This window comes from Carettochelys insculpta, chromosome 6, assembly GCF_033958435.1.
Source record: "Carettochelys insculpta isolate YL-2023 chromosome 6, ASM3395843v1, whole genome shotgun sequence".
Taxonomy (NCBI): Eukaryota; Metazoa; Chordata; order Testudines; family Carettochelyidae; genus Carettochelys; species Carettochelys insculpta.
The window spans coordinates 100,499,330-100,516,076 of NC_134142.1; the positions used below are offsets into that span (position 1 = coordinate 100,499,330).

Sequence of the window (16,747 nt, forward strand, 5' to 3'; positions counted from 1 at the left end):
GTGAAAGCCACCCTTTTAAACAGCTCCTGAAACTGTTTGAGGTCGTCCGGGGGAGCAACGTCCCCGAGGGCCATAGCCTTGTCGGGGGAGGACAAGGAAGAACCACTAGGGTAAGCCTCCCTCAAACTCTCAGGTTCCTGCGGTCGATGGTACACCCGCTCACTAGAGGTTTGTGAAGGAAAGTCTCGGGATTCCAAAGTTAACTCCCCTTGAGACAGCTGTGTTTCCGTCCCCAGCTGGGAGTGTCCACGGGGGAATTGGACAGCCGGGGGGGACCTGCCCCTAGGTGTATGCCTGGGGTGTCTGTGTCCAGCATGGTAAGAGCGACCATGGCAGCATGGGCACAGGTCTGGGGACGGAGACCTGGACCACTCTCGGGGTGTGTACCCCCGATGTCTGGGAGAGCGAGATCTCCGCAATGATTCAGACAGTGGTGAAACTGGTTTGTGATAGCACTCCAAGGGATCCAATCCCAGAAAGGGCGAAGGTGGCCCAAACCATGGTGACGCTGGTTGGAGGAACGGAGGAGGTGGCTCTGGATAGGCTGGAAGAGACCCAGATCTTCTGGGTGGCGTGTGCAGCATAAGGGGAGGGCTTGTTGACAGTAGCATTGCAGCCCTGTCCGGAGAGGGGCTGCAGTGCCGGGTTTTTACTCTCGCTTTTCCCCTCCCCTGCGGGGCTGGCACCGCCCCCTCCCGTGCCAGGGATCTCGGCCCCGCTGTCGGCGCCGCGCTTGGCACGCTCAGCTGCGGTGCCGCACGGATAACGTCCTCCGGTGCCTGCAGGCTGCGTGCCTGTTGGCCCTGCACCGCTGGCACCGCAGGGGTTGGTGCCGCCTGTGGCGGTGCCGCCGGTTCCGGCGCTTGCCTGGCTGCCACTCTGAGTGCTGCACGTGCCGGCTGTTTAGTAATCAGAGGCTCAGCCTCTGCCACGTGCGCTGCCGCGCTGCCGTTTGTTTGGGTATGCGGCTGGGGGCTGTGTGCTACGCCCGTCCCGCTCGCTGTGACCGCCGGCAGGGATTGGGCTGGAGAGAGCTTCCTCCGTTTCTGCACCGAGGAGGTGAGGGAAGCCGCCTTCCTTTTATGGAGCCCAGGGGGTCCCTCCGGTTGAGGCCTCTCCGGCACGTCAGGCTGGAGAGCCTTATCAAACAACAGCATTTTCAGCCGCATTTCTCTGTCTTTCCTGGCCCTGGCTGTGAGCTTAGCACAATGGGAACACTTCTGGGTAACGTGTGATTCCCCCAGGCACCTAATGCATTGACTATGCCCATCGGAGGCCGGCATAGCTTCGCGGCAGGACTCACACTTTTTGAATCCTGAAGAGGACATCGCGGTGAGTCTTTTGAGCTGTTAATAGGGTACTTAGCACTAGATTCGTGCCTGTTCCCCTTTCGCGGACCCCAGCCCGCCGCGGCAGGAGGCCTACTGGCCTTCACGTCCCCACGTCTTCTCCGCTCCTCTCTCTCTTTTTACTAAATATTTATATATTTTTTGTCCTTTCTTCTTTTTTTTTTTTTCCCCAAGGAAAAAACCAACAATTTACACGAAAAAACTCTAACTAAGCTGACTCTGGCCGTAGCCTGAGCGGATTCCGTCTGCAGCTGATGGCAGTTGAGAAGGAACTGGTGGGGACCGGATCGTGCACGTAGCCAGGGATGTGCAAAGGAGCGGCACGCGCCAGCGCATGCACGATCCAGGAGAAACTGCTGGAAAGTTTCCAATCTGCGGCGCCGGGCGAGCCCAACACCTATTGTAGAGCACCCACAGGGACACTCGAAGAAAGGCACCTTTGCTAAAGAAGCTATTCTCTTTCACACAAAATATTCAATAAGAAAGCATCACCTTTGACAGTTGGAATAAATTCTGTACCTATAATGAAGCATCTTGTGATAGTCTTAAGAAATATTATAGCTTCCTGACTAGCTCCTTTTAAATAACCTTAATTATCAGTATTTGTAAAAATGTAAGTATTAATTACTCTCATACTCCACTAATTAAAAGACTATCACCCACACTCTACAGATGAGGAAACGGAAGCAAAATAACTGACTTTTTTCCAAGAGAGAGCAATGATTGGGTCAATAGGAAGAATGCAACATGACAACCAAAAGGGCAGCAGCCCAACATGTATTGTTGGCAGCAAATCAGTTGCTTTTCACACGCTCAAGCCAGATGCTGGTTTTGTGTGACAGCTGTGAGCGGTTTCCTGGAGCAAGTGACAAGGGGCTGCAGTTTCTCAGACCTCCCCCATTGCTGCTCTGTGGCCAAGAGAATTGCAAAGTGCATTTTGTTAATTTTTTCCTCCCTTCATTCCAAGCCTCACCCTGGGTCACAAGGGACACCAGGTGAGAATGCAGACTATGAAATAAATGACTCATGCAGTAAGCAAAATTTCCTGAATATTACTGCTGCTCCATAAATTGGCTAATAAGGGTTGCAGGAAAAGTTCCAAAACAGTTAGAATTTTGCTTCCAGGGCCAAAAAAGGAAATATTTTGATGGTAGCCTCAAATTTGTGTGTTGGTCACCCTGCAGCTCTTAGCAATGGCACGGTACTCCCTGTCTTCCTAGTTGTTTCTAAAAATTAAAACCCTCCCCACTCCACTTTTGTCTGACCCATTCCTAATCTTTTCCCATCCAATCCTGACACGTGTCATTCAGTCTTCTCTGACTAAGGCTATAACTGAATAGTTATTCCTTCTCGCAGGTGAAATTAGTAAAATGCTGATTGGACAAAAGCACTCAGCAGCCAGCTCACAAATTCATAGTTTTGACATCTGTGTCCTTCTCGACTCACTGCCCAGAGATCATTTGTCACTGGTAACAGCTCACATGATGAGCAGAGTAAGATGGGAAATCCTTTATCCCTTAGCAATGCCTCACAAATTTCAGGACATTAAAAGGGTAATACTATTAACTTCAGGGTATATAGAAATGATTCCAAATCAACAATAATGTCATCTGGTCACGAACAAGCAAACATGAACATTTTCTAAACCCAAAAATTAAGCCTAGGTTAGCAAGGTTGCTCACAATCACTGTGTATTTCACCCAAATATATGGGAAAACAAAAGAAAAACAGCTATGCATCATGAATAGATAAGCACTGTGTAACAAGAACACACTCAAAAATACAGGTTTTACATATTTTGGCACTAGTTATTATCGGGAGCTGATACAGTAAGCTGAGGCAGCTAGTATGAAAATCACAAAACTCTTTTGAAGTCAGGAAATCTGACAAAAAAGAGAGACCCTAATACTTATCCCCATAGTGCAGTAGTTAAACATTTCCAAAGTTTCAGGACCTCCAGCTGAAGGCTAGCCAGAAAGCTTTATCTTATAAATGACCTATACTTTTAGTCATCTGGGTTAGAAGCATCTGCAGTTCTACTGACATTTTTCAGAGGGGCAGCCATGTTAGTCTATCTGCAAAATCAATGCATCCCATAAACTGACAAAGTGAATTTTACCCACAAAAGCTTATGCCCAAATAAATCTGTTAGTCTATAAGGTGCTATGGAGATTTGGAGTATTTGGCTGCCTGAACCTCACCTGCTGGCTGATTTATGCAGTGACATCGGCCTGTCTATTCATGATCCCTATCAGCTGGCAGAGGAACAATGAGTATCAGTGCCCAAAGCAAAAAGTATTCAGTTTAAAATCTAGCTAAATGAAGTGGACAGCAGGTGAATAACATGGAATCACAGAAGAAAAAAGGATGAGTGAATTCCTAGGATTGCTGCTGAACCAGCACATTCTGTCCCTTGTGGAAAATAAGGAAAGCTCACATTTTTTACATCCCTTCAAGCAGTGCTGACGGAGAACGACATACCACCTTCATTTTTCAGCAACACGGACAGTGCGCTAGATTAAATGGGAGGACAGCATTTTCCTGATGGTGTAAGATGTACTCAGAGAAACCAGTTATGGGGGAAAAAAGCATTGCTAAAGGAGCCTGTTATGCTATAAAACATCAAAAACCCTGCTAGATGGTAAGTGATTCAGCACAATAAATACCTACTAATAGGCATCCGTGGGAAGCCCAACACACTTGGACTCCAATTTTGATCGGAGCTTCTGTTCACTATTTTAAATCAAAAAAGCATTAAACAGGAGCAATGCTACGTATTTTTTTCTTTCACCCAGGCATACTGATTTCTTGTTCACATGGGTAACCTTCAGCTTTAAACTGAATGCCACACAACTCCACAATAGTGACTTTATTCCTGTCGTGCCTCTCATTGCATGATGGCACATTGCAATCAAAACGGAGCACTGCACTGAGCGCTGTTACTAAGTCATTAATCTAATCATTAAGTCAACGCAATGAAACTGAATATAGGCATGCTTAGTACAATGTTGAAAAACAGTGTGAACAGCTGCAATAGAAACATTCAATATGAAACGTAACAGATGGAAATCTTACACTAAAAATGTACAGTCTGGACAACAGTAATACAAGAATAATATGAAATATATTAAAGGCTCATTCATAGCACCCATTACACAGGTTGAATTTCTCTAATCTGGCGCACTCTGGTCCAGCAACATCCATTGTCCGGCATGATATTAGTTAGCTGGATATCCATTTATTATGGGTGTGGTCAAGTTTCCTGCAGTCCCACAAAGTTTGTTTACAACCACCAGTCCTTGCTCTCAGTGGTCTTGCTGTTATTTAGCGCTAATTTACTCCTAAATGTCTTCTAAGAGCCCAGTTAGTAGTGGTAGCATAGACAGACTATATTTGCCATGGTTTGGCAAATTCCCTTGTTCAGCACTAATCAAGTCCAGAGGATGACAGACTAGAGAGGTTCAACCTGTATTACTATCAACACCATCTAAATTGGGCAAGTTAGTCCATCCAACCCACTGTTGTTTTTGGTTTGTTTTTTTTTTCATTCTAGAAGAGAAAGAGCACGTCTTCCCAGAGATAAACATGATTACGTGGGGGGAAAAAAAAGAAAGAAAGAAAAAAACCCTGAAATAGTGCCACTTTTATAATCACTGGCTTTTTCACAATACTTCCAGGCTGTGGCCACACTTGTCCAAAACTTCAAAATGGCCACGCTAATGGGCAAATCGAAGAATACTAATGAGGATGAAATGAATATTCAGCACCTCCTTAGCATGCTGCCAGTCGTGGCGCTTCAGAAGTGCTGCTTTCGAATGCACACAGCTCGGCTACACGGGGGTCCTTTTCGAAGACTCTGCACATTTCAAAATCCCCTTATTCCTCTCAATTGTTCCTTTAAGAAGTGTTCATTTTTTCAGCAAAAACATATAGATATCTTAGAAGATAAAATATTTTAGTAATACATTCACAGGTTTGTATCTCCCCTGAGGAAGAACACCAAGAAGGGGACTGATTTGTCTCTGAAAGGAGAGACTACATAACAAACACCTGATCTAATAGAATACAACACAAGAGTTCCCTTTCAGGCAAAACATAACTTTGACAAACAATAAACAAGAATGGCTGGTGACACCGCCATTTACCTCTACACCATACGTGACTGATACAAAATAGTAATTTCTTCTTTTTACCTCAGCCAATAACCCAAACCTTCCTCTCTGTCCTGAAATCTAAGAGCCTTGCCCATGCCCCAAGCACTGACCATCTTCATTAACAGGTTCAGTTTAAAAAGGCAAAATTGGGAAAACTATTGTGTATTTATATGATGAAAAATACCCAGATTTACAATAGTTAAGGTTAGCAAATTCGGAAGAGATGAAACCACATACTTAGTTGTTTAAGCCAATATTTAACTACAAGAAAGTAGGAGACCTGACATGCAGATGTACATTACCTCACATCTCTTTAATGTAATTTGTTACACTATCCTCTGAAACACATGATCCTTTACATTATCAGCCATGGTATAGTGGACTAGATTAACCACAAGTCTTATCCATATGACAATTCCTACACTCCTACTACTGTACAACCTGTCTTCAGCTTCCCTGCCACCGCGCACTACCCACCTCCATTTCATTTAAAAAAAAAAAATCCTTCCATACCAATTCCACCTTGTCAGTTCTCTTTTACTTGATTCTACCCTTTGATTTCTCCTTCTCTTCCATGTAAGATTTATACTATTCTTCTTCAAAGGCCCACTCAGTACAACATCCTGGACTATACCTGAGACCAAGCCACTTACAACAGCTCTACCATGTGCACCAGTCTTGATACACAATTTATCTCCTTAACTCCACCCCCTTGCCCCCCGAATCCTTTTCATGCCATTCTCCTTGAATCTCCTCCTTACGTTAGTTGGTCAAGCTATCCTTTTTTTCCCCAAACACATCCCCAAATACTCCCAAGTTTTGCATTGTCCACAGGACGAACAACAGTATTAACAATTGTTTTATTCTGCCGTATCTGTACTGATCAGCTGTCCATGATCATGAACAATGAACACCTTTCTGGCTCTATACTATGTTTGCTCTTGCTTCTCAGTATTGTTATGTTGTCAGACAGGCAATGGATCAACACAATTACAAAATAACCACACCTATAAATCTATCACTGCAGTACTAACAGAGTAGCACATACATAGCTCATTTAACCTAAAATAATATACAGCATAACTCAAACAGATCCAGAGGTCTTCAAATAGGGAAAGCCCTTCTGGTAACAGATCTGTACTTTTCCTGGGCTTAGCACAATTTTTAATTAAGCCACTTCTCTGTGCATATAACTAGTTTGTGAATAAGTGACAACTTACTGGTCCTATTTTCTATGGCTGCGTCTATACTACATTCCCCTTTTGGAGGAGGAGTGCACATGAGGGAGATGGCAAAGGAAGTGCTGATTTACAAATCTCACACTTCATATGCATAATCTCATGCAATCACATTTCAAAGAGAGACTTTTCCAAAAATAAAAACAACAGTACAGCCAGGGTTCCTTTAGGGTATTTTTGCATTACTCCTCCAAAAGGGAAATGTAGTGTAGACACAGCCTATCAGAAGAGCAAAATTTGGATTAAAAATTCCCAAAGTTAATTTTGATAACAGAAAGGTTATTGAAAATAACCAGAAAAACTTTATATATAACTGCAGTGTGAAGAGGGATGCTAAAACAAGTGACAGCAGTTTTAGTAAAACATCTTCCATTAAGAGATTCAACTAAGAAGCTGTGGGCTATGTCTACACTACAGCATAAATTCAATTTTAAGGTACTTAGCTCCATTTTAAATCATGACTGTTCACACAGCAAATACCATTAGGTCAATATTAGGGGTGCTATGGACAATATTCTTACTCCGAATTAGCAGGAATCTTGAATTTAAGCGATCGGATTAATAGTAGTGTGGAAACAGCTTTGGTTTAAACTGGTTTTATTGGCCCCCAGAGGAGTCCAAAATGTTTCACACAATGTCCCACAGGTGCCCATTCTGGCCACTTTCAGCTCCGATGCTCTCCGGGCACACAGGAAGTTGGTAACAGGATGCCCACAAATTTGAATTTGAATAGTATCAGGAAGATATTTTCTGGGGCTGGATGACCCCTGACAGGCAACATGAGCCAAGGAGCTCGCTCCCCCAGTAGCAAATATTTTTGGTAGGGCAGCACATGCTGAGGGGCCTGGCACAAAGCCCCTCAAGGGGCCATGTCAACTCCCACCATCAATGTATGTCGGTGGGGTCAGCCCCCCACATTCAATGATATTCAGTGCTGGCTCCCCTGCCAGAGAAAGCCCCTGAAGGGACCATGCCAACTGGTCCCTTACCTTCCGCACTCACTCTATAGATGGAACCGTATTACCAAAGCAAGCGTCAGGAAATCTGGTTCCCTTTCAAGAAAGTACTTTTGGTTCTCAATAAACTGAATTGTTTCCACTATTATTTGCAGTGCCATCAGTGAATCTACAGCATGTGATTTTAAGTTGGATTTACTGTTAGACAATAGCTTTCTTTCAAACAGTAACTCTTGGAAAACTATGATGTGTTTAAATACGCACCCTTGCTTTTCCTCAAAAGCTTTAATAAATGAAGGAAGAAGGATATCACAAGCTCTAATCTGTTCCCGTAATATTTTCAGAGATAATGTTTCATCTGCTCTTTTGTAAAATCTTTGATAATTCAGTTATGGACATAAGAGTTCAGTTCCATCCCCACTTCTCTGTGATTGTTTTTTACTACTGATTTCCGTTTGTAAGGATGATTGCCTGAGAGATGATTTACATTCCTTTTAGTCACATGGGCTGTAAGATTCTGATGTGTTTTGCTTGGTCAAGCATCTTAAGCTCCAGTAATACTTTGAATACTCGGTTCTGCTATAATTCCAGATTTCAGCTCTGAGTTAATTTGGAGATCTTTGCTGGTACTTTCTTTCCAGCCTTTGTTTCTTTAGGCAAATTCCTTATCAAATGACTTCCTTAAGACAGGTGCACTGAAAGCACTGCTGTCTGAAGGACTCAATGCACTTGTATTCCTTTTTATACCTTAAGTGACCTTCTCTTGGTGTTACTGTGTTTTGTTCCAAAACCACCTTAGCAGAGGTTCTTCTGGGGACATCTTTTACCAGATTAACCACAGGTGATCTCACTTTGCTTTCCACTCACCCTGTTTCCTTTACTTTTGGAAATGTATTCTGTCTACCTTCTTGTGAAATATATTGATTTGAGAAGGGGGCCAGAGCTTTGTATACCAAGGACACAGAAGATACATTCTTTAAATAGTCCTCTTTTTCTATATTATTTTCTTTTACGTAAACATTTTGCCACTGGGCCTAATTTGACAGTCTTAGTAACATGTCTCCTTTTCAGCTACTTCACTGTAATTACACAGACAACGCATTACTGAATTTGAAGGCTTTTCTCTGTCACAGCCTCTCTCTTGCAGCTGTACCATGTAGGTAAGACAGTTTCCTGGAGCGCTAGTTGGCTGATGAGGCAAAAGTCATACCATACTGCCCAGGTGTTGTTTCAATGGGGGGAGGCAGCTGAGGGAAAAGTTGACATGGCATGTGGGTAGGACTGTACCCTGGTGTGCGAGTTGACTAATTAGTCAAAAGTCATACCTAAAGGGAATACTGCCCTTTAGTTCAAATGGAAGGTGTTCTTTCAACAGGGGAAAAGAAGCTGAGAGATCAATTTACATGCTTCAGTCCAGCTGAGCAACCAGTTTACATGCTTCAGTCCAGCTGTGCAAGCAGTTTACATGCTTCAGTGTCACTCTGAAGCCAGCCTACATGGCCTTCTTTCGCCTGGGATTCCTGACTTTTCCTTCTTTCCTTCTGAAACAAATTGTCCGTTTGCTTTCCACAGGAGAGAAATGAGGGCAATGCAATGTGGGAAGATGACATCACACACTCACAACCACTTGCAGGACATTTTTTTTCACATACCATACCAGTGAAAAAACCAAGAATGCTACGAGGATAAGGGATGTGGGATAGGTTCCCATAATGCAATGCTGTAACAGTTGATCATTGGTGATTTAGTGTGTCAGCACTAACTCGACTTTGTGGGGACTTTGTGAGGGGGTGAATATACTCAAAATCGAATTTATAAAGCCCAGCATTACAAAACCAAATTTAATAAATTCACATTTAGCTTGCAAAACAAAAAGCAGTCAAGTAGCACTTTAAAGACTAGCAAAATAGTTTACTAGGTGAGCTTTCATGGGACAGACACGAAAGCTCACCTAATAAACTATTTTGCTAGTCTTTAAAGTGCTACTTGACTGCTTTTTGTTTTGATAGTGTACATACTAGCACGGCTTACTCTCTGTTACATTTACCTTGCAGTGTGGACATACCCTTAATGTAGTTCCTAATTCACTTTCTTACAGATGGGGGCTAATTCAAAATAGCTTGGTGAGCGCATCCACATAAATCAGATGCAAAAACAAGATCTGAGGGGAAAAAGTGTATTTTTCTCAAATATGTTATTTTGAAGCATGGACCTGGGGAGATTTAAATGACTGCATCCTCAGTTCTCCCAGAAAGAAACAAATATAATTCTCCATGTGCAAAGGGCATATAGTCTAATTAAAGTTAATATACTTTAATCTTAAAACAGGTTTTGCAAAAGACCGTGTATAGCACTAATGGATTTACATAGGTGAAAATAAAATGCTATACAGTTTCTGGTTGCACCCTGCTATTTACAAACTTCCATGGTTTTCTTTGAATAAAACGTTCTTAAAAACACCATTAACTTTAAGGGCCTGAGTAATACCCATCTAATACTCTTCTATTACCTCTATGGTAGCTGAATGCCTTGAAGGTTCCTCTAATGAAAACATTTTTCCTTTAGACTGAGAACTCATTCAGCTACGTATAGCATACTGTAAGCCTTTGGGTTCATTTGGTTTTCCCCTGGAGTTAGATTACTTATCAAAAAGAATTCTGAACCAACCTGAGCCTCCCTCTGCCAGGTACATGTCCTTTGCGTAAATGACAGAATCCAGCATAGATTCAAAAAGAAGGAAATAACCCTGTACGTGGAAGGGGGAAAAAAAAAAGAAAGTTTAGAAATGAATGTTTTCTATGCCTACAGGAAAACAGACACATGTTATTATACCAGTACATCATATTATCCAATTGATTTACTAGAGAACTTTCAGGCCCCAAAAGTGGTATGATAAAGTTATTTGCAACAAAAAGAAAGCTCTTTTCTTCTAAACCTATCTAGATTCTTAAATGGCCCCAGTACAATACATTAGCACCTGAGAAGAATTAATGTTTTTCCTCGATATTGATTTTGCTACAGTATTGCTACTGCAATGCTCTAATTACATACAGGAGTGTCGCAGGCCTCTCTAATGGCTAATGCACCTGCTAAATTAGAAGTTCTATACATTAATTATTCCATACACACTAACTCTAATATATACTTAATGTATAACTAAAAAAAGTGTTCCAAAATTAATATTTTGATTATGTCTCGGGCAACACTGATATACTTGTGTATTAAAGATTTGTTTTGGAATCTGATGTAGAAACACAGACAGCACCCCACAATGAAATTAGATATGGATTACAAATCAGATTTGTTGAACTTCAACAGTGATTAAATGTATGTTTTCATCTGACCGTTCAAGATTTCACACTTAAAACCAGACTGGAAAATTCAGAGGTGAAAGTGGGCTGGTATGGCATGCCATTCAGAAGTGGCCACCAACTGCGGCCCATATACAGCTTAACGTTAAAGCAGTGCTGTGGCATATACTGTGACAGTTCAGAGTTCTACTGAAAATTACACAAGTTAATCAAATACTAAGTAACTTTAATTCTGATGGACTCTTATTCCAGAGCACTCTGAACTAAAATAAGATGAAACGACCACTGACTAATTAAATCCAGGTTTCCTTACTACGTGCTACACAATCAATCCTACCTGATGTGACATGTAGTTACTCAGAGTACGCCTACAGACGGGGAGGGGAGAAGTAGGGCTTGAACCCTGACTGAAAAATTGCAGTGTAGATGACATTTCAGTTCTGGGATCCTGTGTGGAATCTGCCCAAGTCTGAAGGTTTATATAGCACTTTTTCAGCCCAGCAGGACAAGCCAGAGTGAGCTGATTTGGGCCAGCCATAGCTGTGCAGTGATTCTTATTTCCCTGTAAGATATACTATCAAGGAGCAAGGTCTCAGACTTTCCAAGGCTTTTAAACAGGACAACCACATTAAACTACACAAACAAAAGCCCATACAGATACTACTAGAATAATGGAGGCACATCTACACCAGCCTGCATCGCTCAGGAGTTGGATAGCTTCATTTTGCATTAATAGGAGCTCCAGAAGTAGTCAAAGGTAAAACACACTAAAGCTCACCAGAAGGGAAAGGAATGGTCGCAAGAACGTCAGTAGATGCGGCCAACCTAGAAATTCATGAGCAGTGACTGAATTGGCTCTTGGTTATTCCAAAACTGTAGTGGAGTATTTACCTATACCGAGAGGGAGCTGGACTGTGAGATACACAGACAGTAACTTATTAACATCCTATCACTGCCCAGCAACCGAGCTGATAATACTCATTTACTTTTAGCCATTAACTGGTGTTCAACCATAAGATGATCAGCATTTCCTGTGCTACAAAAAGACATTAAGTCAAGGCCAAGATGGTTTTTGTCTATAATTGCAAAGTAGGGAATTACTATTTTAAAGCTTTGAAATGAACACTGAGATTACCTGGAGCTTCCAATAAATGACCCCACAAAAGTGTGGTATTATTGATCCATGTTAGTCAAAAGGTTAAAGATATTCAATGACACAGCATCACTAGATACCTGGCTTGTTTTTAATACTGTCACAACATTGGTGAAGTAATATGCATTTCCTTCTGTAGTGCTGCTTCCACCACTAATTTGTTGTGTGCCAATAGGAAACTATCGCTTTTACAACATTACACCAGCAACAGGGTGTAAACAGCCTTCCCCGCATGTCCAAGGGTGAATGCAATTCTCAGTGATGGAACCAGCCAAAAGTTAGTTAATATAACTCTTACTTTGTTAAGGAATGCAAAACTAATGCCTAAACATTTAGTATAGGAACTAGAGTAAGTGAAGCCACGTGTACAGGTCTTCTTAAAGACCGCACTACTTTTTATAAAAGTTATAAAACAGATTTCAGCAGCTGTCTAAGTTTCAATGCTATGGATTAAGTTTTTATGAAATTACTTCTAAAAATGCCTGACACCTGCAGTGACAGATGAGAGGGACAGAAGAAGAGACAATCTCTCTTTACTGGACCAACTTCTGCTGGTGATAGGGACCAAATGAAGTTTGTCCAATGAAAAGGTATTGCTTCACCTACTTTGTCTCTCCAATACCCTGAGGCCAACATGGCTACACCACCACTCCATACATTTCATCTACAATGTTTACCAATCCAGTCTAAATGATAAGACTGGACAATAAATATCGCCTACCTGCAATACACTCAGATCTCAGTAACACCACTGTCCTTTCTCTGACCTTTCCACTGTGGCTCTGTTGGCTTTATCTGAGCCCTATGTACTCCCCAATGTAATATAACAACCTGGTAAGTTACTGGAAACTGTCCTTGGTACTGAATCAAGTCATTTATTACCAATATCAGAACTCTTTGCTCTATGTGCTGTGCTCATCTGCAGCGTAATTTAGAATGCAATTTCACAGACTACTGCCTTACCTGTAGGGGTGCCATCTGGAAAGAGAATTATACCTGACATTTTCTCCCAGGATGCTCTGGGGCATTCTTGCCTCTAAATTCATTACGTTCAAATTTTTTTTAAATGAACTTGCATTTGCACCTTCAAAAATAATTACTACAAAGGGATCTGTACTGCTCAAATCTGTGAACAGAATATTAATGAGTCAGTCTTGCTACTGGCTGAACTAAGAGACATAGAAGATGGCATATTCTCCATAAACAACTAAACACTGAACATTTCAAATCCTGTACTGTGGAATGAAGCATTTCCCTCTTACAAAGCTTACTGTTCTTCCACTAACAATCAATAGTTAAAATAAATTACCAAGGTTCTTTTCCTTTCTTTATGGTTTACAATCATAAATGATGAGACCGCTCTCCAGCTGCCAAAAGGTAATAAAAATAAACATTAAATTTGAGGACAGTTAAATCAGCAGACTGCCCTGAGTGATGAACAAAAATGTTGCTAAAAATTGGGCACATTCCTTTAGAGTGAAGTTGAAAAGGTCAGTTCTATGCAAAAAAACCCTGTTACAGAAATTGTCTATATATATATTGATTAAGACACTATTAGTTATGGACATAACAATGGATTTGTCAAAACTGAAACACAGTATCGTGGACAGATTTATTTCAACAGTCTCACAAAACTCTTGACAGTTGACTAGTGTACTGTGTATTAGTGTTTCCCTTTATTTGTCCATGAAATGCGATATCCTCTACAATGTTATAGTCACTGAAACATACAGGAGTTTTCCTTAAACTATTCAGTTCTGAAGACTTGGACTAAAGTATAGAAAATACCACGTATGTACCTTCATAACACCACCTATCTACAGAGCAATACTATGCTAGCAGTTACATAAACAGGACAGTCTCTCAACTAACTAGTTAGAAAAAAAGAATTGTTCTTTATTTTAAAATTCCACAGGGAGTAAATAAATGCAAAATAAAGCCATGGCACATTTAAATAAGAATAAGCTATAAAACAACTTCATCACATGCTTAGCAGCATCCCCCATTGGCCTTATCTTTATTAAGGTGGGCTTCACACTACTTTCAATCAATCAATTATATCAAATAAGTTAATTTTTAAAACAATTAATCAGGGTAACAATATTTACTTCACAAGCAACTCAAAACCAATGATTTTATTAGTATACCTTGTTGCAGCCTTCAGAAACTGTAATGTTGAATATATAGAAAGCAAGCCAAACAAAGTATAAAAGCATAAATCTAATATGTACTAATGGATATGTGCAGAAATCATATTTTCACACAGCTTCAAAGGAATCAATGTGTTCAGCATTTAAATAACTTCTCTTCACAATGTAATACGCTGAAAAGAATTCAAGTCTAGAGCAAAATATAGTTTATAATTTCTCAAAGGGAATATTTAAAGCTTGTGTTATTTCCAGCAAAATTATAAGCTCTTACTTCCAAAAGTTAATAAAGTCATCATAAAAATACATGAGTACAATATATGAAAACACCACATATTTAATCTAATAATTTTTAAATTGTGTACAACTGTAAAAACTGTTTTTTCTCACCTTCCACAACTAATAAAGAGTAATTGTTAGTTTAAGTCTCATTCCAGTCACCCCATCTCAAAATTATGAACTTCAGAATTGACTACAGTACATAGATACCAATTAATGTAAGGCAGTATGCTAAGATTTTCCTTCAAACATCAGCTACTCTAGCAAATGAAAGATTGAGACAAATTTTGGGGTCTATACCTGGATCTGTTGAGGATCCATTGTTCTATATTGGAAAAGTCACAATTCCTCCACACCTCCATCTACCTCACATATAAATTGGGTGTAAAAATCTCAGAAGTATTGGAGTCTTCACTTAACTGTTAATTATTTTTTTCCAGAGAAAGAACTGCAAGTGTTTTTCAACTGATAATAAAATCCCAGGCTGCTTTTCAGATCCTAAAACAATTTAAAATTCATTTCAGGCTCAAAGGAGGAAGGGAAATCATTAAAAAATAAAAGCCACCGTAACCAAGATAAAGAGGTTTACATGTGAGAAACATTTTGGGAAAGGAATACTCTGCCATTAGCACAACATGGTATTTTCTTTGGATTACCTGCACTATATTTGCAAACATACCAAAAAGTAGTTCACGTATGCAATAGAATACACTCCAAGCTAATTTTGTGTGTAGGGAATGTTTGATTCAATTGAACTGTAGAACTGCTCTTGTTTCACAGTTAAATACTGTATGTAGAGTTACTCTAAGTGCTGTAAAACATCACTGCTTCTTAAAAGCATTTATCTCCAGGGAAGAGGCATAAACAAGATTCTGCCTGTGAACAAGCTTTTTCGTATACAATAAAGTGCTCAGAGGAAGACTCTAAACTTCCATATAAACTTGGTATAATAAACAACACTTGACACAACGATTTATATCTTAGCACTATTGTAAAAATATTAGTGTTACATACAAAAAAAGCACAAAGAAAATCCTATATTTTGCAGCCATTTGCAGACTGTCAGTGGGCAATATATACACATAAGCATTATTTGTTTTATTTGCATCTTGATTACAGAATACAATGTCGGGGGGAATTAAATAGTTTAAGAGGGACATTTGAATAAAAAGATCTGATTGGTCTGCCTGTAGATAACTCATCATAAAGGGAAAAAAAACCCAAACTTTTTTTTTAAATTACTAGTATATTTAAGGACTGGATAATTTTGCATCCAGTAATAATTACACAGTTCTGTAAATTAAGGTTTTCTGTAGTTCAGAGCACAAAGTAACGTGCACTGTGGCAAGTTCATCATTCGCTAAACAACGTAAGTACTATGTGCATAGGATCAGTGCTCTGATCTGGGACAGAAAGTCTTATGTTCCTAAAGACACTCAAGGCCTGGAAGTCTTGCAATAATATTTGTTTATTTCGAATTGCCAACAATTACTGATATTCTAAAGTAGCTTATTCTTATTGAACTACTTCGAAGTACTTAACATTGCCAACTCTGTGTTCCTGGAAACTGCAATTTAAATCATGGTCCTGCTTTAAGTGGAAAGGCAGATAAGCCCTTTAATTCCAGTAAGCATTCATCTGTCTGAGGACACTGCAACTAGTCAAGAGAAGATACATTTTTGCTGCAGAATTTTTTCCACACTAGGACTCCCCTAGGACTGCTGCAAAAGAAATGACCAAAAGAACAGTTTCCTCCAATCCTTTATCAATTTGGGTGGAACATGTTGATTTTTGTGGCAGAGTAGTTGTCTTGCCCAAAAGCCCAGACAATAAATTGCTGACTTGGTCAGGGAACTCCAATCTGTTTCTCCAATGAATGCATATCTGGAGAGAAATCCTGACAGGGAGCTGCCTCTTGGTTAGCTCCAGTCTTTGGCATTATGCCTTTCAATATACATGATACAAATGGGAAGCTCTCAACTGGCCATGCTTCTTCATATCTTCAAAGTAATTTACAAGCTAGTTTTAATGGAGAACACAAACTAATGTCTTTGTTACATTTTGGACTTAAGGAGTAAGATGTACATTTTAGTCCTTCAGCTTCACAAACAGTACATTCAGCCTCTGGAAAAGAGGAGGGCTGGCATGGCTATTTATCAA

At 40.4% G+C, this 16,747-nt stretch overlaps 1 protein-coding gene across 2 annotated transcripts in view; it reads right to left on the reverse strand.

Moving 5' to 3' along the window:
• The window catches only part of PRMT3 (protein arginine methyltransferase 3), a 116,835-nt gene that overhangs the window by 55,645 nt on the left and 44,443 nt on the right, over window positions 1–16,747 (reverse strand). For both annotated transcript variants that reach the window (XM_074999020.1, XM_074999019.1), the window contains one exon: window positions 10,365–10,443. In XM_074999020.1, coding sequence (XP_074855121.1) covers window positions 10,365–10,443 — 79 coding nt within the window. The remainder of the gene's footprint in view (window positions 1–10,364; window positions 10,444–16,747) is intronic.